At 44.3% G+C, this 20,377-nt stretch overlaps 1 protein-coding gene across 1 annotated transcript; it reads right to left on the reverse strand.

The window, feature by feature from the left end:
* Positions 1–4,955: 4,955 nt before the first annotated feature.
* On the reverse strand, positions 4,956–19,573 carry NIPSNAP1 (nipsnap homolog 1). The gene is made up of 10 exons (XM_087913088.1): positions 19,466–19,573; positions 15,041–15,168; positions 14,170–14,215; positions 13,206–13,300; positions 12,085–12,155; positions 10,975–11,115; positions 9,915–9,946; positions 9,623–9,717; positions 7,684–7,767; positions 4,956–6,007 (listed from the first exon to the last, which is right to left on the reverse strand). Exons 1-10 carry the CDS (start codon positions 19,546–19,548, stop codon positions 5,943–5,945), a joined length of 840 nt encoding a protein of 279 aa, XP_087769214.1. The 5' UTR covers positions 19,549–19,573; the 3' UTR covers positions 4,956–5,942.
* Positions 19,574–20,377: the final 804 nt, after the last annotated feature.

Below are 20,377 nucleotides of genomic sequence, written 5' to 3' on the forward strand. Positions count from 1 at the left end.
CAAGACTTGGATCTAGATGTTCTGTTTTTTTGTGCAGAGACGGAAATCTGCTCTGATTTTGTCACTCCGGTGCCAAGTTTAATTCATTTTATAGGTTGCAGGAAGGCTACCCAACTTTGGGTTGGGAAGGACAGCAAGCTTCTCCTTGCTTAGCTCCAGGATGGGAGACCACTAGGAAAGCCTACAGAAAGAACAGCCCAGAAATATCTTTTTGCCCTGAAAAATGGAATAAATGCCTCTCGTTAAATCTTTCAGAGTCTTGCTGCCCATCAATCCCCTATAAACTACTCTGTCAGGCGCAAGGAATTAAGAGCGTTTCTGTTAATAAACCAAAGCAACAACTTTATTGTTGTTCACTTATATTACAAGAATCTTACCAGACGGGCTTCATTTCCCTTGGGAACTAGCAGATTAAGGCTTGCAAAATCATGCAGTGGTCCCCGCCAACCGTGCGTGATTCTCATACCGGCCTGCCTCTTAACTACCTCCTCCCATTCAGCTGTGAGCCCACCGCAAACTCTTCCCAATTGCCGTAAGTTGTCAGCCTTGGAAGGCACGTTTTATTTGGAAGCTTTGAGGCCGCCACATTTTAGTGCCTGGGAATTTGGGAGGGGGTAATTTCAGGGGAAGCTAGGCAGAATCACATTTGATACCTGTACAATTAACACAGCCCCCCCCACCCCCCCAGGCTGTGTGCTTTCTCCTCTTCTCTTCTCCCTATATACCAATGACTGCATCTCAACCGATCCATCCTTTAAAATACTGAAATTTGATCCATTTGATTCAATGGATTGGGGCCAGTTGTAGGAGGCTTGGCTGTTGTTGGTGTGTTTGAGATGTGGGTTGTGGAGATAGGTGGCTGTAGTTTCCTTTCAAACCTGCAGTAAAACACATTCAGGTCATCGGCTAGTTGCTGATTTCCTTCCGCCCGGGAAGGAGGTTTGCTGAAGTCAGTGATGTTTTTAAGAGTTTTCCACATATTTGCTGGTTCATTTGTTGAGAACTGATTCCTTAACTTTTCAGAGTAGCTTCTTTTTGCTGCTCTGATCTCTCTTGTTAATATGTTTCTGGCCTGATTGTATAATATAAAATAAAATAAAATAAAGGAGGTAAAGAAAAAAAAAAGAAAAAAAAAAAGGTTTTCTCCAGCAAAGCGAGGTTTCTGTCCCTAAACTTAAGACTGTCTACTGTTGACCTCGCCCCGTTCCTAAGAGGTCTGTAAGGGGCGTGCATAAGCGCACCAGCGTGCCTACCGTCCCTGTCCTATTGTTTCTTTTTATTCACATCCATTTCATGTACTCATAATCATGTTTATACTTATACATGTTAGGTAATACATGCTTGACAAATAATAAAATAAATAAATAAACCGTTGCCTTTTGAGCAGGAGTTTAATTATTAAGTTTTGCAAGCCTGGAAAAATTTGAAACTCAAGAAATTTGCTGGCTGAAATGAACCAAAAAGGAAATCCATGTGGGGTGTGTTGGAAGGGAATTTTTTTTTAAAAAAACTATATATATATATATATTTTACTTCCACGAAAAATGGGGTGATCTAACTGCCAAGGTTTGCAACACAATCAGGCTTGAAAGATTGCAGATTGACTGGTGGCCATAAAACTCCTTACCATCTTTGTCCTTGTGCGTGATTTCTGGATTAGATAGAGGGAGTTATTTCAAAGTTCTGCTTTTTTTTTTCTTTCTTTCTTTTTTTCCCTCCTCCTTTCTCCAGTCTGGCCACGATCCAGAACTCAAAAGTCAGTTGATAAAAAGACCTCTCCATTTTTACTGAGAAGAAAAGCTTTGTTTGCTTAAAGTCTAGAAATGGCCCCTATTCATATTTCCATGGTTGGCTTATTTAGAATCAAGAGAACTGGGGAGGAGCCTCGAGGTCATCTAGTCTTACCCCTGGTCTGTGCAGGAATCAGGATTCAAGCATGCTGGGTTTGGGCATCCAGCCTGTCTGAACATCTCCAGTCCAAGGAAGGTGATATCTACTATTGTTACTTCTTGTAACTTCAACCCAGTTACTCAACCTCCTGCCTCTTAGCCTGATGGAGACCAGGTTGATGCTACCTTTTGTAAGGTGTCTCTTTAGATGCAAATTTCCTCGCTCAAGGTTAACTGCACCTCACCTCATCCTCTTTGCTTCCAAAGAACATAGCAGAACAGGGTTGGAAAGGACCTCAGAGGTTATCTAGTTTAACCCCCTGCTCAAGGCAGGAGACGTTATACCGTCCGGGTCAAATGGCAAGCAAAGCCAATAGGGATTCTCTTAACAACCACGTTACCCATTTAAAAACGGCAGTGATTCGTTTTACAAACGTGGCGAGAAAAATTGTAAAATGGAGCAAAGCAAATGCCTCACTTAGCGACATTCAATTTTGGGCTCCATTGTGGTCATAACTTGAGGGCTCCCTGTATACATGTTAAGAGAAACTTTTTTTAAAAAAAAGAAGTATTGGAAAGTTTTGATTTTAGACATGTTTTTAAAAGAAAGGTTTTGTGTTTTAAAATGGGATGAAAAATATTTTTCCCATTTAAGGTTAAAGAATCTGAAGGAATATATTCTTTCAAAAGACTGAATTTTGTGAATATAAATGGTGGTAATTTAACTTAACAGTTAAAGACTATGAAGTGCAAATAGAAATGTGTATTATTTCCCCGGCAAGGAAGATAAAGCAGCAATGGTTAAATTGATTGTTTTGTTCAAAGAGGAGAATATTATTTAAGGATGTAATTTATTTGGGTATCACTTCTGGATTTTGTGCTTGTGATGAAAAAATAAAAAATAAAACTCTTGGCTTTGGTTTTGCCAATTAGATAAATTTGTTGTTATAGAAATGACTAGTTCTATACTCGTGTGTAAACGTAAAAAGTTCAGAATGTTATCCTGCGCTGTGCTAGAGCCGGAAGTCCATTTTTTTATTCCTTTCTTCCCTCAAACCTCATATTTTCTCTTTTTCCTTCCCTCAATTTCCTATTTTTCTTTGCATTTTATAAACAGATAAAACAATAAAAGTCGTTCAATGGGAAGTGCGTACCTCCCCCAGGTAGGTCTGTCATAATTTCAAGCAGTCGCTGACAGCTTGTAAGTTGAGGGTTGCCTCTTACGCTTCGAATGAATTAAAAATCCCTCCCCCTTTAAAAAAAAATATATATAAATGCTTCAAAGACTCCTTGTAAGGAAGATGAAGTCAGCCAAAGTGCAAGTATTGCAAACCCTTGTCGTGGAAACTTTGGCTCTTGTGCTGATCAAGCACCCTGCCCTGACACCAGCACAAAAGAGAACAAGGATCAATTTCACAGCTCAGCCTGCACCTCACAGATATGTCTCGACCTTCTTGGCATTTGTTTATCTCTGTTGTGGTTCGCTGGCAGCCGGTGCAGACAGCAGCGGAATCAGACAGTGAGGAAGAACGAGGACCGCTCCGGGTGTCTGGAGAGGACTCAGATGAGGGTCCCTGCGTCCGATGCAGAGATGGGTCCAGGACCATCTGGGAGTGGGGGGCTGCCTCTAGAGCCTCCGGAGTCTGGCAGCAGCGAGGAAGAGGAACAAGGGGAGCCTGTTCCCAGTGTGCGTGTGCGCAGAGCTGCCAGAAGGCGAGACAAAAGGGGCGACTTGGGAGTAAGGCTGGGAGGTGATGGACCCTCCCATAAAATATAAAAGACAGGCAAAGGTGACAAAACCTTTGCAGGAAGCAAAGTCCGTTCGCTTGGTTCAGATTCATTCTTGAAGCTTTGTACTTCAGTTGGTTTCTTTTCTAGTTCATTGAACACTTGTTATTGGCAGCACTTCACAAGAAAGAAAGGTGGGTGCTTATCTCGTGGAACTGTTTGAGAGTCATTACCGGTTGGGAATGAATATAATTCCCAGTGTTGAAATAAAACAAGACCTGTTTTTAAAATAAGCGTGTGCGTAATTACAGTCTGTCCCTTTGTGGACACAACTTCTGCCCCAACCTCTCAAGCAGGAGTGCTTCCAGTGCACCCAGATCAGTGCACAAATTTGGTTCTGCAACCCAACAGGACAGACACAGACTTCAGAGAGGAATTAGGACTGCAGAAAAAACAATGGCTACCGACCTGCCTTCCATGGAGGACCCGTATACTGCACGAGTCAAAAAGAGGGCTGTGAAAATATTTACAGACCCCTCACATCCCGGACACAAACTGTTTCAACTCCTTCCCTCAAAACGATGCTATAGAGCCCTGCACACCAGAACAACTAAACACAAGGAGAGTTTTCCCCGAATGCCATCACTCCGCTAAACAAATAATTCCCTCAACCCTGTCCAACTATTGACAAAGTCTGCACTATTATTATTAATCTTCTCATCACTCCTTATCGCCCATCCCCTCCCGTTTGTGACTGTATGAGCGTAACTTTGTTTCTTGTATCCTTATGATTTATACTGACTGTTTCCTAGTATGATTTGATCGCTTATTGTACCCTATGACTGTTATTAAGTGTTGTACCTGATGATTCTTGACGAATGTCTCTTTTATGTACACTAAGAGCATTTGCACAAAAACAAATTCCTTGTGTCCAATCACATTTGGCCAATAAATTATTCTATTCTATTCTATTCTATTCTATTCTATTCTATTCTATTCTATTCTCATTCTATTCTTATTCCATCCTATCGTTTCCTATTCTATTCTATCCTATTTTATTCTTTTCTATTCTATTCTTTCTCATTCTATTCTATTCTATTCTTATTCTATTCTATCCTATCCTATCCTTTCTTATTCAATTCAATTCAATTCAATTCAATTCAATTCAATTCTATCCTATCCTATCCTATTTCTATTCTTTTCTATTCTTTCCGATCCTTTTCTATTCTATTCTGTTCTCTTCTCTTCTCTTCTCTTCTCTTCTCTTCTCTTCTCTTCTATTCCTCTGTTCTATTAAATATTTAATTTACGCATGCAATAAGGCAGGCCACACGGCCCTTGAAAAGAAGACCTTTTTATTAATTATTATTGCTACCGTCATCCATTCTCTCACACGCCCAAGAGCATCCGCGTGCCGCAGCAGGCGCACATCCATGCTCCCAAGGATGTCAGAATGCTTGTCCTTCCAAAAGAGGCTGGGTTGGGTGGGGAGAGGAACTCAACTTTCCCCCCCACCAGGAAAGAGACCGGACACTAAGCAAGAGAATTTGGTGCCCATTTATTTTTTTTTAAACAAAAGCGCCCCTCCCTCACCAAGCTCAGCGCTCAAGGTGTCAACGGCCATCGATTCAATATTTGATTTTCCTGTTTCTTGGCAGAACAAGCTAAGCATTCACGCATCCAGCACCCCTCTGCTCTTCCCTGGGGAAATAACAGGCCGATGAAGAGGACAAAAAATAAGAATGGAATGATTTAAAAAAAAGAAAGAAAAAAGGATAGAATCTTTCTAGCTTGGTCTGACTCAACCCAGGGCAGCAGCCCTCGATTTTTGCAACTTGGTGGCCCAGCTGGGGAGGAAGAGAGGAACTGGGCCACGTGAACAGTGGGCCGGTAGGGCAGCTCAACGGTGTGTGAATGCACACCGGCCCACTGCACAAACGCACGAGTTGAGCTGTGTGCGCGCGCCGGCCCAGGGTCCGGTTGCAAACAGGCCGTGGCTCGGGAGTCGGGGACCCCTGACGCTTTTAAGATGCCTGTGTGGGGCCTTCAACTCCCAGAATTCCCCCAGCCAGCCATGCCAACTCTTTGCTTTCTTGCAAGGGTGCTGGCTGGGGAATTCTGGGAGTCGAAGCCCGCCCAGGCGCCCGAGGTGGAGCAACGACACCGCTCTAAACGAAGCAGGAAAAAGTTAGGAAATCGGGATGTCACGAAGATTATTGGAGGGGGGGACGAAATGTAATGAAGTTTTTTTTGGGGGGGTGGGGGTTGTTTTCCTCTTCTTCACCCGGGTGACGTCTGAGCTTGGTGCCGCCCAGGGAAGGCGGGTCACTGCAACGGGGAAATCTTCAAAGGGATCATGATTCGGGACTCCATGCTCCGCACGAGAGGAACTGCAAACACAGAAGGACAGTCAAAGCGTCACAGAGTGAGACACTGTCTCGGGATATGGTGGCTTGTCGTTCTCCGCACCCAACTTGAGATAGCCTTGGCCAACAGGAAATGCTCCCTCCCTCCATCCCTTCCTTTCCTCCCTCCTTTTTCTTCTTTCCTTCCTTCCTTCCTTCCTTCCTTCCTTCCTTCCTTCCTTCCTTCCTTCCTTCCTTTCTTCCTTCCTTCCCTCCCTCTTCCCTTCTTCCCCCAACCTATCCCTCTTTCCTTTCTTCCTTCCTCCTTCCCTCACCTTTTTTTCTTCTCATCTTTCTTCCTTCCTTCCCTCCCTCTTCCCTTCCTTTTTGCCCCAACCTATCTTTCCTTCTTTCCTCCCTCCCTCCCTTCTTACCTTCCTTCCTTCCTTCCCTTATCTTCCTTTTGCCCCAACCTATCTTTCCTTCTTTCCTCCCTCCCTCCCTTCTTACCTTCCTTCCTTCCCTCCCTTATCTTCCTTTTTGCCCCAACCTATCTTTCCTTCTTTCCTCCCTCCCTCCCTTCTTACCTTCCTTCCTTCCCTCCCTTATCTTCCTTTTTGCCCCAACCTATCTCTCTTTCCTTTCTTCCTTCCTCCCTCATCTTTTTTTTCTTCTTTCCTTCCTTCCTTCCTTCCTTCCTTCCTTCCTTCCTTCCTTCCTTCCTTCCTTCCTTTCTTCCTTCCTTCCCTCCCTCTTCCCTTCTTCCCCCAACCTATCCCTCTTTCCTTTCTTCCTTCCTCCTTCCCTCACCTTTTTTTCTTCTCATCTTTCTTCCTTCCTTCCCTCCCTCTTCCCTTCCTTTTTGCCCCAACCTATCTTTCCTTCTTTCCTCCCTCCCTCCCTTCTTACCTTCCTTCCTTCCCTCCCTTATCTTCCTTTTTGCCCCAACCTATCTCTCTTTCCTTTCTTCCTTCCTCCCTCATCTTTTTTTTTCTTCTTTCCTTCCTTCCTTCCTTCCTTCCTTCCTTCCTTCCTTCCTTCCTTCCTTCCTTCCTTCCTTCCTTCCTTCCTTCCTTTCTTCCTTCCTTCCCTCCCTCTTCCCTTCTTCCCCCAACCTATCCCTCTTTCCTTTCTTCCTTCCTCCTTCCCTCACCTTTTTCTTCTCATCTTTCTTCCTTCCTTCCCTCCCTCTTCCCTTCCTTTTTGCCCCAACCTATCTTTCCTTCTTTCCTCCCTCCCTCCCTTCTTACCTTCCTTCCTTCCCTCCCTTATCTTCCTTTTTGCCCCAACCTATCTCTCTTTCCTTTCTTCCTTCCTCCCTCATCTTTTTTTCTTCTTGCCTTCCTTCCTTCCTTCCCTTCCTTTTCCCCCAACCTATCCCTCTTTCCTTCTTTCCTTTCTTCCTTCCTTTCTCCTTCCTCACCTTTTTTTCTTTTCGCCTCCCTTTCTCCCTCCCTCTCTCCCTTCTCATCTTTTTCTTCTTCTTGTCTTCCTTCCTTCCTTCTTTCCCTCCCCTCCCCCCCTCTTCAGCAGGCAGATTAAGTGTCTGGAGTTGAGAGGGGAAGGCAGCCAAGGATTGCAAGATTGGCTGGGAAACTGTCACAGAAGGCTGAAAAAGAAGGTCATGTGATTGCAGTCCCAGCCCCAGCAGTGATTGGCACGCCGAAGCAGCCTCAACTTTGGATAAGATGTCTGGGAGATCCTCCTCAAAATGTCCTGACCTGTGTAGTAAACATTTTCATCCCATCCTCGCTTCCTCCAGGCAGCATTCCTCGTCTCCTCTCGAGATTGTAGATCTTTGTAGGCTGCAAAGCGACCAAAGAAACATCTAAATTAGAAGGTTACTTTCACGCAAATTGGACCGTAAGTGAACGGATGCTAATACTACAGCTTGGGGGTTCAATCCACAGCTGAATTGGATAACTCGGCCAGCTTACAACGTTCAAAAACCATTCCCCCCACCCCATCGTCATTTCTTGCAAAGCCTCCAATGACCTCTTGCGGAATCCCAAGTTGAGTAAGGCTCAATCAAATCCTAATCCTAGATAAATAAAACATGTAACCTCTCCCCAGAAAAACTATCAAAAAATAAATATGCATATGCTCTCAAAGATACATACATCAAGAATTATACGTATAACATTTAGAGGTAGTCATAAGGTATTATAAATCATACTAGGAAATTATATACACACACACACACACAACTTTAAAAGCACAACTACAATGACGTGGAAAATACTCGAACAAAGCTGAATGCCATACATACATACATATATACATATATACATTCACTCTGAGAAGCACAGAGCCGAAGAAAGAAGCCTGAAGATGATGAATGAGACTTCATCGAAACGTTGCCTAGATACTTCGAATCTTACGCGGGAGAAAACCCGAACAACCAAAGATCGATCTATCTATCTATCTATCTATCTATCTATCTATCTATCTATCTATCTATATAAAATTTCCTATAATATATATAATAAATATATAAAACCATATATATATATATATATATATATATATATATATATATATATATATATATATATATATATATATATATATATATATATATACAGACGAACACTATACAGAAGCCTGATGATGGCAGATGAGATTCTGCCGAAACATTGCTACAACTTTAAAAGCACAACTACAATGACGTGGGAAAATACCCGAACAAAGCCGAATGCCATACATGTAAGTACCTGCGAAAACTTAAGAAAACATACATACATACATATAAAACATACTAGGAAACACAATAATAAGGTAGGACCTATCAAATCATACTAATAGTCAATAAAATAACAACAATGATAATGATAATAATCATAATCATAAATCATAAGGATACAAGCAACAAAGTTACATTCATACAGTCATAAGTGGGAGGAGATAGGTGAAAGAAAGGATGAAAAGATTAATAATAATAGTAATAGTAATGCAGATTTAGTAAATAGTTTGACAGTATTGAGGAAATGATTTGTTTAGCAGAGTGAATCGGACACAGAACGAATTTCTCTTAGTGCAAATGCTCTCAGTGTACATAAAAGAAAAAATACATTCGTCAAGAGTCAAGAATCATCAGGTACAACACTTAATGATAGTCATGGGGTACAATAAGCAATAAAATCATACCACGAAGCAGTCAATAAAAATTATAAGGATGCAAGCAACAAGTGATAGTCATACAGTCACAAGTGGGAGGGGATGGGCGATAAGGAGTGATGAGAAGATTAATCGTAGTGCAGACTTTGTAAATAGTTGGATAGTGTTGAGGGAATTATTTGTTTAGCAGAGTGAATTGGACACACAAGGAATTTGTCTTGGTGCTTATGCTCTCGGTGTACATAAAAGAAAAGATACATTGGTCAAAAATCATCAGGTACAACACTTAATTATAGTCATAGGGTACAATAAGCAATCAAACCATATTAGGAAACAGTCAATAAAAATTGTAAGGATGCAAGCAACAAGGTTTACAGTCACACAGTCACAAGTGGGAGGAGATGGGTGAAAGGAAGAATGGGAAGATTAATAGTAATAGCAGTGCAGACTTAGTAAATAGTTAAGACAGTGTTGAGGGAATTATTTGTTTAGCAGAGTGATGGCATTCGGGGAAAAGAAACGATGGATTGCAAAGCTACCTACCCCACAAATGATGTACGATGTACAACTCTCCGATTTGGGAGAAGAAGCCGCCGACCGCTTCCTGGTTATCTTGACGATGTTTAATTGCCCGAGCCCTGCGCCGACCAAGAAAGGGTGAGATGAAGAAACACGGGCACTAATAATTAATACTGCCTGTTTCCACAATGTTGAGGCATTCTTACACAGGGGAAAGCAGCTTTGACCCAACTTGGGTATAAGCAGAGAGCAAACCCTTCTGCCTTGAAGCCCTGACGGCATCGCCTATACTTTTTAAAATATCTGAACTGCTTACCAGTTGTTTCCCCATTCAATCATGGTCCCGGGCTGAAAGTCAGAAAGAAAAGACATGATTGCAGAAATGGTTTCAAAGATTTCATGGCACCGAATTGGCAAATCTAAGGCTTTACAGGCGGATCAGAACATAAATTAATTACACTGTAATCCCTCCTTCATTACTTTATAAATAGCTCAAGGCAGGGAACATATAGAATATGACTTCTTCCTCCTATGTGCCCCACCACAACAATCCTGTGAGGTGGGTTGAGCTAAAAGAGAGAGACTGGCTCAAAGTCACCCAGCCAGCTTTTATGCCTAAGGCAGGATTAGAACTCACAGCCTGCTGCCAATTGGTCCAAAGTCACCCAGCTGGCTTCCATATCTAAGGTGGGACTAGAACTCACCATCTCCTGGCTTTCGTGCCTAAGGCGGGACTAGAACTCACCATCTCCTGGCTTTCGTGCCTAAGGCGGGACTAGAACTCACAGCCTCCTAGTGATTGGCCCTAAGTCAACCAGCTGGCTTTCGTGCCTAAGGCAGGACTAGAACTCACAGCTTCCTAGTGATTGGCCCAAAGTCACCCAGCTGGCTTCCATGTCTAAGGTGGGACTAGAACTCACCATCTCCTGGCTTTCGTGCCTAAGGCGGGACTAGAACTCACTGAGTCCTGGTGATTGGCCCAAAGTCATGTTTATCTTGGACCTCCATTTCTCAACTGGGACCCACCCCTAAGAGTGCGAAATGGAGGGGAGAGGGCAAAGCAGATGGGCCCATTTTGGGGGTATCTGGAAATGAGAGATGGATTGGAGAAGACATTACTTATTGTTTCTCAACTTTGGCCACTGGACGTTAGGTGGACTTCAACTCCCAGAATTCCACAGCCAGGCAAGGGGAATTCTGGGAGTTGAAGTCCACCTATCTTCCGGTTGAGAAACACTGACTTATTAGATTTCCCTGTAGTTAGAAGCTGAGTCTTTTTTAAAGGAGGAGGCGAAGAAACAGTGGAATTCTTTTTAATTGGGTGTGACCAGGGAGAAAAGTCACTTTCTTAAGGGCTTCTTGCAAAGAGATCTGACCTTCAACTTGTACGTTCGCAGCTCGTAGATGTTGGGCCCGGGGCGGGGCAGAGGCTCATTCCAGAAACTGAACTCCAGGAGCAGCTGGTTCCTCCGGGAATGGAGCATCTGACTCCTCTCTTTACGGAATTGCAAATATTCCTGCCAGAACAGAAGAAGGGTAGATAGGTAATTCTGGACTGACATCCACAGAGGTGGGAAGGTATTAATTTCTTCCTACAATAATAGGTTACTGAGATGACAAGGGTATCTGAGTGAAGGAGGGAGAGTCAAACATGTCATCAGCCAGGAATCCCTGCGTGCTCACCAGAGATCTTGAATTCCTTTCTAGTCTTATCTCCCGCTCATTTCCCTTGACCGTTAGTAGTTCAGGTTCTTGTTGCGAGCTTAAGCTTGCAATAAACCTGTGATAAACCCCAGTGATGACCCAGGGTGTGGCACAAAGGCAAATAAACAAGAAGAGTCCCTTTATTATCTCCAACTTTGCCCTCGGTGTCCAGGTTACCTTCGGTTGGAGAAAAACTATCTCAGGAACAGCCTTTAAGTGGAGGAAATTCAGTCCGAAAACAAAGTACATACAAACTGTAACTAAAAATCCAAACAAACCACGCTGCATTAATTAACTTGACAGGGCAGGAGAAGGAATTGCAACCTTGTTCCCAGCTGCAGCTAATGAAGGGAATCAGGGCCCTTTCCTCCCCCGTAAGCCATGCAACCCACATTGCTCTCTTCTCCGTTCCTCCCTGCGTACCCTAGGATGAAGAGGGGGTGGGCCTGGGTCTTCCTCTGAATTCCTTCTGCCTTGCTCTACCTCTCCTCCTACCCCCCCTGCTCTGCCCAGCCGGACTTTGCCCTTCCCCAGTTTCCTCCACAGCCAATGGAGCCACACTCCCCGCTCCCTGTCAGTTTCCCGGCTTTCCCCTCCGAATCAGATTCCAACAGAGGGATGACAAAACCTATATACTCATTTGAACTGTCTGAATCTCCTGATGTTGCCGGTGTCCGACACATATAATTTTATCAAATAAATAAATGACAGGTATTCAAACAGCACGGCAACCTGCTCCAGGAGCCAAGATGGGGGCTTCATGGGGTGTCACCCCCAAATACCTGGTTCTCCCTCAGTTTGTTCATGGACTCCATGAGGGCCGAATAGCCACCGACGAATCTCCAGATGTGAACTGCAGGGAGACAAAACGTTCTGAGCCTTACAGAGCCCCAAAGGGAAGGAGTCGATATAAAATGTACGGGAGCCTTGGGCTGGGTTGTCCCACGGCACTGGTGATCCTCGGCTTACAAGGGTTCATTTAGCGGCCATTTGAAGTTACAATGGCACTGAAAAGAGTGACTTTATGACCGTTTTTCACAGTGAAAGCCTGGTGAAGGTGAATTGAAAATTAGTAAAAATCAATAGAAAAATCAGTAGAAAAATCAGTAAAAATCAGTAGAAAAATCAGTAAAAAAATCAATAGAAAATCAATAGAAAAATCAGTAAAAAAATCAAAAGAAAAATTGGTAGAAAAACTGTAGAAAAATTGTAGAAAAATCGGTAGAAAATCAGTAGAAAAATTGTAGAAAAACCAGTAGAAAAATCAATATAAAATCAGTAGAAAAATAATAGAAAAATCAATCAAAAATCTGTAAAAAAATATCAATAGAAAATCTATAGAAAAATCAGTAAAAAATCAGTAAAAAATCAACAGAAAAATAGAAAAACCAGTAGAAAAATTGTAGAAAAATCAGTAGAAAAATCAATAGAAAACCAGAAGAAAAATTGTAGAAAATCAATAGAAAATAAGTAGAAAAATCTATAGAAAAAATAGAAAATCAATAGAAACATTAGAAGAAAAATTGTAGAAAAATCTAGAAAAATCAATAGAAAATCAGTGGAAAAATCAGTAGAAAAATCAATAGAAAAAAATAGAAAATCAGTGGAAAAATCAGAAGAAAAATTGTAGAAAAATCAGTAGAAAAAATAGAAAATCGGTGGAAAAATCAGTAGAAAAATAGGTAGAAAACACTACAGGCCGACCTTGACTTATGACCATGAGAGGGATTGGAAATCCTGTTGTTAAGTGACATGGTGAGAATGCCTGTGACCGTGTTGTAAGTGTGAGGGACCTAAATCGCCTTTTGCAGCACCGTTCGTTACCTTGAACAGTCACGAAAACAGATGGTCGTTATGTGAGGATTGTGTCCTGTACAGTGCCCTTCACGCAGCTTCTTCTTACCTGCCTGGTCCTGCTCGCCGTACCAGGTATTCCAGTTCCCAACCAGTTCGCATGGATACCCGGTGTCTGAGTGCAGCTTGGGGAGGACTTCTTCCCTGCAGAGCAAGGCCCAACATTTAACAGAGGGAGAGAAAGCAAATATCTGTTAAATAATGGTCAATTTCAGGATTGCGGTGCTGCTAAAAGCTGGACCTTCCCTCGGCTCGCTTCACAAGTTACTGAGTGTGCAATGGAGGATAACCAACAGCGAAGGATGGGTTTGTCGAGTCACTTGAATGCAATTATTTGAATGCAAAACGTTTCCCTTGGACCAACAAACACACCCTTCGCTGTTATTCTTGGCTGCTCAGAAATACAATAGCAATAGCGCTTAGACTTACAGACCACTTCACAGTGCTTTTTACAGCCCTCTCTAAGAGGTTTATAGTCAGCCTCTTGCCCCCCAGCAATCTGGGTCCTCGTTTTATCGACCTTAGAAGGACGGAAAGCTGAGTCGACCGTGAGCTGGCTGGGATTGAACTGCTGACAGTGAGCGGTGAGTTAGCCTGCAGTGTTGCATTCTAATCACGGTCCACAACGACCCTTCCTTCCTTCCTTCCTTCCTTCCTTCCTTCCTTCCTCCCTCCCTTCCCTACCCTTCCCTTCCTTTCTTCCCACTTAGCTCTTAGACTTATATACCGCTTCACAGTGATTTTCCAGCCCTAAGTGATTTACAGAGTCAGCCTCTTTCCCCCAACAATCTGGATCTTCTCATTTTACCGACCTCGGAAGGACGGAAAGGCTGAGTCAACCTTGAGCTGGTCAGGATCGAACTCCAGGCAGAGTCAGCCTGCAATTCTGCATTCTAAGAGCTGCGTCAATCAAATATATATTGTGCAATACTGTGGGGCTACCCCAATAGGACCATTAAGGAAATACGTTGCGGTTTACTGAACCATGAAGAACGAGATAGGCTGATCCTTACGCGAGTCTGTTGTAGGAATCCAAGCATTCGGGCTTCACATTGTGGACTGGAAAAGGAGAGAAAGAAAAAGTGGTTGAAGAGAAAGCAACAGGGAAGGGCCCAGAAGAAAAAAAAACACGGACAGGAAGTGAATCACAGCAAATGGATTGGCAGCTTCAAAGAATTCCACCCAGAAATCACAGCACTGGCGGGGGAAAAAAATACCCTTTTTGCAAAGATCTCATCTACTGCAAAGCATTCTTGGGTTAGATTTTGGCTTTGCATGCTGTACGAACTCTAGCAGTCATGGCTTATTTAACAGACCTGGGTTTAAATAAACCTGGGCTTAAGGCAACGGGTGCGTTCACTTAAAGCCGTGACGGTGAATCTACGGCACGCAAGCCCCAGCCAAATTTACTTGCGCTGTGCATGCGCACGCCTCCCAGCTGATTTTCGACCCGTTTTGAGGCCATTTTCGCCCTCCCAGAGGCTCGAGGGAAGCCTCTGCAGCCTCGGGAGGCTGAAAAAACGGGGCTTCTGGAAATACCGGAAGTACCGAAATGGACCCGTTTTCGGCCTCCCGAGGCTGCAGAGGCTTCCTCGAGCCTCTGGGAGGCGAAACGGCCTCCACACAGGTTAGGCAAATAATACATTTCGTAAATCATTAAGTAATAATCAAGACCGTCAACTTTACAGCTTATCATGTGGACTTCCAATTCCCAGAATTCCCCAGCCGGCATTGCCGGCTGGGGAATTCTGGGAATTGAAGTCCAAGCCTCTTTCAGTGGCCCGTGAAATTAGGATTTGGTGGTGCGACTGAAGTAGCTCCAGGAAAGAAAGAGGAGGGGGAAAAAAACCCAAACCCATAGAAATCGGGCAGGGAGGGGCTCACATTGGATCTTGTAGAGGTGATTGGTCTCTTTCTTGGACAGGAGGTTGGAATGGGCGTCTTTTCGGGGATCCACCTTGTGGACGAAGAGCGAGCGAAACCAGCTGCTTTCGCTGTCTTTGGAATAACCCCTGCAAAAGAGAAGGCGAGACGTTTATATTTTTATGGCTTGATTCGGATTTCAAGGCTGCTGTTCTGACCCAAACCTGGTCCCAAGAGAGCAAACCCAAGACAAAGGCAGCAGTACCACCTTTTTTTTAATGTTTCAGCTAAGAATTCTATTCTAAATTCTATTCCTGTCCTATCCTATCCAATCCTATTCTACTCAACCTCTTATTCTTTGTAGTACTCCTGAAATAAGATATACTTAGGTAATAAGGAAGATTATTGACTTTTCTTCTCCCTTTTCTTTTGTTACTTGACATTACGTTTATAAAATGTTTTTTTTTCTTTTTTCTTAGGATAGAATTGGTACGATTATACGATTTGTTATAGAATAAATTACTTAAAGTATAGTTCTCTCATAAGGCATGATTGAATAAAAGTATAGTCAAATCTTTTTTTCTTTTTCTTTCAATAATGATATGAGGATATACAAGTTTGGATTGATAATAAGAGTTATTATGTAATGTAATTGTAACTGTGACTACGAAATGAATGCACAAAACTGATGAACCAACCGACACACTATTTGTATATAAGTATGGAAGAGAGCTGATGTTTTTATGTTTTGTTTGTTTGTTAAAAAACCAATAAAATTGTTTTTTTTTTTTAAAAAGATATACTTTCTTGAACACCAAATGCAATCAAATCCTTCCCTATTAGCTCTCTTTGGATAAAATGAGCTGACTAAACAAACCAGGACCAATATAGTCTCCCAGAGAGGTAATCCAGTATACACCAATCAACTTTTATTAATAATATCCACACACACCGTTTTATTTGATCAAGACCTTTGCTCCAACCCTCGTTACTCATTAACTTCAGAAAATACCGAGCAAACAATCTTTTCAACGGGGCTAATCTGAGATCCCTGGTTGGCAACCCTCTCCTTAATTTACAGAAGAAGGAAAAACACCTAATAAGCAAAATAAAAATTATAAAGGGACTTTCGATTTTTTCGCAGGAATTATAAATGCATTTGTATTATAAGACTGTAAAGGTATATCATGGGCCCCTTCTTCCTATATTCTATGCTTTGTAATCACCAAAATCAAAATAAATCACGTCCCAGTTTTTCAGCAAAAAGCCTGTACAAGCTTTCTAGTTGCTGACAAATCTATTTTTGTTCCCTTTCCCCTGATCAAACAAGTCAATTTTGCCACCTCAGGAAATGCTGTTGTTTTCAGCAACCTTTCCTCCAAGAAAGAAAGGAAGGAAGGAAGGAAGGAAGGAAGGAAGGAAGGAAGGAAGGAAGGAAGGAAGGGGAAAGGAAGGAAGGAAGGAAGGAAGGAAGGAAGGAAGGAAGGGGAAAGGAAGGAAGAGGAAAGAAAGAAAGAGGAAAGAAAGAGGAAAGAAAGAAGGAAAGAGAAGAAGGAAAGAAGTTAGGGAAGAAAGAAGGAAGGAAGTTAGGAAAGAAGGAAGGAGGGAAGAGGAAAGAAAAAAGAAGGAAAGAAAGAAGAAGGAAAGAAGTTAGAAAAGAAAGAAGGAAGGAAGGTAGGAAAGAAGGAAGGGTGGGATAGAAGAGAGAGAAAGAAAGAGAAAAGGGAGAGCAATGCAGTAGCACTTATATACAGCTTTATAGCCCTCTCTAAGCAGTTTACAGAGTCAGCCTCTTCCCCCCAACAATCTGGGTCCTCATTTACCGACCTCAGAAGGATGGAAGGCTGAGTCAACCTAGAGTCAGTCAGAATCGAACTTTCTAGCTGTGGGCAGAGTCGGCCTGCAATACTGCATTCCAACCACTCCGCCGCCACCACTCTTGCATATGCCGGTGAAACATGGGCACCAATCTCACAACCGATACAGAAGCTGCGAGGGGTGCAAAGACAGCCACGGAAAGATCCATGCATGGATTAAGAGGATGAACGGAAGTAATACGATGCCATCCAGAAAGTCAAAGAATTGGAACAGAAACGGGCCGGTCATATAGCAAGAAGATGGCAGGTGGACCCCAAAATGGATCCCACTAGATTAAAAAGCATCCATGAAAGAGACCCAAAACAAGGGATCGACCACATCAGCAAGTTATGGTGGGTCCAATGGACCAAAGGAAGCCCAGGGACGTATTAGTTGGACACATGCGGAAGAGGCCTTCATCCTTCATTGGGTGGACAATGGCTGGAATGAAGATGATGAAGGTTGGTGAAGGTTCAAACACCACTATGAGGGACACTCAGTGGCTAAGACAATGAGCTTGTCGATCAGAAGAGTCGGCAGTTCGGCGGTTCGAATCCCTAGTGCCGCGTCATGGAGTGAGCTCCCGTTCCTTGTCCCAGCTTCTGCCAACCTAGCAGTTTGAAAGCATGTAAAAAATGCAAGCAGAAAAATAGGAGCCTCTTTGGTGGGAAAATAACAGCGTTCCGTGCGCCTTTGGTGTTTAATCATGCCGGCCACATGACCACAGAGACCGTCTTCGGACAGCGCTGGCTCTTCGGCTTTGCAACGGAGGTGAGCACCCCGCTCCTACAGCCGGAAATGACTAGCATGTAGGTGCGAAGGGAACCTTTACCTTTTTTACCTTTACAATGCTTGGCCAGGCCGGCGAGACCTTGACTCCACTTGACCTTCAGTTCTGCAAACTCACTACCCGTTCACAGATTGTTTGAGGAGAAAAGGGCGGTGGGAGCACCAGGTAACCCATCTTTTAAATTTGTAATGAACGAAAGAAGGGCTTAAATGTTATTTTGTGCATCCAGGGATGGCTATTATTATTATTGTTGTTGTTATTATTATATGCAAAAAACTACAGTGTACACAGCAAATGAGATAACTATGCTGGGTTATCATTATTACTGTTGTTGTTACTGTTGTTATACACAAAAAAGCTGCAGTGTATCAGCAGATGAGATAACTGTGCTGGGATTATTATTATTATTATTATTATTATTACCATTATTATTATTATTAACAAGTTTTCCACATTGACATTCCTTTCCCATCAACCCAAAGCTCTCCTTGCAGGACTCCACTGAGAACTGGGCTGAAGGGGACCTCAAAGATCTTCCAGTCCACCCCCTGCCCAGACAAGGAGGCCTGGACCATCCAAACCAAGGGGCTTCCAGCTTTTGCTCACCGTTCCCCCCGCTCCATCTCCTGGGAGGGGGTGTGTGAAGAAGACCTACAGGTGGACCCCAGGCAGGCTGGATTCACACAACCTCCCCAGCCAAAGTGTGAGAATGCAACACAGCCTGAGCCCAGGTAAGTCCTGGGGGCCAGTACTCCTTCTTGTGGGGGAGGGGGGTCGGCTTTCCAGCAAAAGGGGGAGCGGCCCCCATGTTTGGCTCTTCGCAAGAGAGTTTGAGAAAGCAAAGACGGGCTCCAGAGGCAGCTGGGGGAGGGGGTCTCCAGTGGGCCGGAACAAGGGGAGAGGCTGACCCTCACTCCCCCCACCTTTGCTCCCTCGGAGAGAGCCAGCCACTCGACCCCTCCCCTCCTCCAGCCACCCCAAGGCTGCCTCTCCATGCAGGGATCAGAGAAAGAGGAGGAGGGGAGGGAGGGAGAAAGAGAAGGAGAAACAAAGAGGAGGAGGAGGAGGAGAAAAGGAAGGAGGGAGAGGAGGAGGAGGAGGAGGAGAAAAGGGAGGAGGAGAAAGAGGAGGAGGAGAGGGAGAAAGAGAAGGAGAAACATAGAAGAGGAGGAAGAGGAGAAAAGGAAGGAGGGAGAAGAGGAGGAGGAGGAGGAGAGGGAGGAGAAAAGGGGGAGGAGAAAGAGGAGGAGGAGAGGGAGAAAGAGAAGGAGAAACATAGAAGAGGAGGAAGAGGAGAAAAGGAAGGAGGGAGAGGAGGAGGAGGAGGAGAAAAGGGAGAAGGAGAAAGAGGAGGAGGAGAGGGAGAAAGAGAAACATAGAAGAGGAGGAAGAGGAGAAAAGGAAGGAGGGAGAAGAGGAGGAGGAGGAGAAAAGGGGGGGAGGAGAAAGAGGAGGAGGAGAGGGAGAAAGAGAAGGAGAAACATAGAAGAGGAGGAAGAGGAGAAAAGGAAGGAGGGAGAAGAGGAGGAGGAGGAGGAGAGGGAGGAGAAAAGGGGGGAGGAGAAAGAGAAGGAGAAACAAAGAAGAGGAAGGAGGGAAGGAGGAAGACGAGGGAGAAGGAGAAAAGGGAAGAAGAGAAAGGGAAGGAGGAAGAGGAGGGAAAGGAAGAGGGGGGGAAGGCAAGTGGAAGAGGAGGAGGAGGAGGAGAAAGAGGAGAGGAAGTGGGGGGAACCCGAAGGAAGGAAGAAGCGAAGGAAGAAAAGGAGGAGGGAGAACGAGGAGCGGAGGGGGGGGCTCACCGGGCTCCCGGCCGGAGGTCTCCTCCTCCGCGCAGCGCCCGCAGCCAGGGTCCGGCTGGGAGGCCGCCCACCCGCGTCGCCATCTTCGCTCTCCTGCCCGGGCCGAGCGGCGTGGGGCGGACCGAGAGGGGCGGCCGGGCGGCAGCCAACCCGGGCGGGCGAGGGAGGGAGGGAGGGACGGGCTCCGCGCCTCCCACACCCGCCTTCCTTCGCCCTGCCCCGGAGCCTCGGTCGCCCAGGGCTGGGCTTGCGGATCAGGTGGTCTTCGTCGTGCAGATGTTTCGTTGCCCAGCTGGGGGACAGCATCGGGGCCAGGAGGAGCGGGGGTTTTGCAGGGAGGAGGAGGAGGAGGAGGTGGAAGAAGGAGGAGAAGAAGAAGAAAGGAAGGAGGAGGAGGAGGAGGAAGAGGAGAAGAAGAAGAAGAAGAAGAAGAAGAAGAAGAAGAAGAAGAAGAAGAAGAAGAAGAAGAAATAATGGTAGTGGAGAAGAAGGAAAAGGAGGAAAAGGAGAAGAAGAAGAAGAAGAAGAAGAAGAAGAAGAAGAAGAAGAAGAAGAAGAAGAAGAAGAAGAAGAAGAAGAAGAAAAGAAGAAGAAGAAGAAGAAGAAGAAGAAATAATGGTAGTGGAGAAGAAGGAAAAGGAGGAGGAGGGGGGAGGAGGAGGAGGAGGAGAAGAAGAAGAAGAAGAAGAAGAAGAAGAAGAAGAAGAAGAAGAAGAAGAAGAAGAAGAAGAAGAAGAAGAAGAAGAAGAAATAATGGTAGTGGAGAAGAAGGAAAAGGAGGAAAAGGAGAAGAAGAAGAAGAAGAAGAAGAAGAAGAAGAAGAAGAAGAAGAAGAAGAAGAAGAAGAAGAAGAAGAAGAAGAAGAAGAAGAAATGATGGTAGTGGAGAAGAAGGAAAAGGAGGAGGAGGAGG

The sequence above is a fragment of the Pseudonaja textilis genome, chromosome 15 (assembly GCF_049901715.1).
Source record: "Pseudonaja textilis isolate UNSWEBS1 chromosome 15, rPseTex1.2, whole genome shotgun sequence".
Classification (NCBI taxonomy): Eukaryota; Metazoa; Chordata; class Lepidosauria; order Squamata; family Elapidae; genus Pseudonaja; species Pseudonaja textilis.

Bases quoted from the DNA above. Each gene is read 5' to 3' on its own strand.
- NIPSNAP1 (XM_087913088.1), bottom strand. From the start codon at position 19,548: ATGGCGACGCGGGTGGGCGGCCTCCCAGCCGGACCCTGGCTGCGGGCG. The intron at 12,156-13,205 runs GTAAGAAGAAGC...GTCTCCCTGCAG, and splicing joins CGGCGAGCAGGACCAGGCAG to TTCACATCTGGAGATTCGTC. The intron at 9,718-9,914 runs GTAAGCAGTTCA...TGGTCGGCGCAG, and splicing joins ATTGAATGGGGAAACAACTG to GGCTCGGGCAATTAAACATC.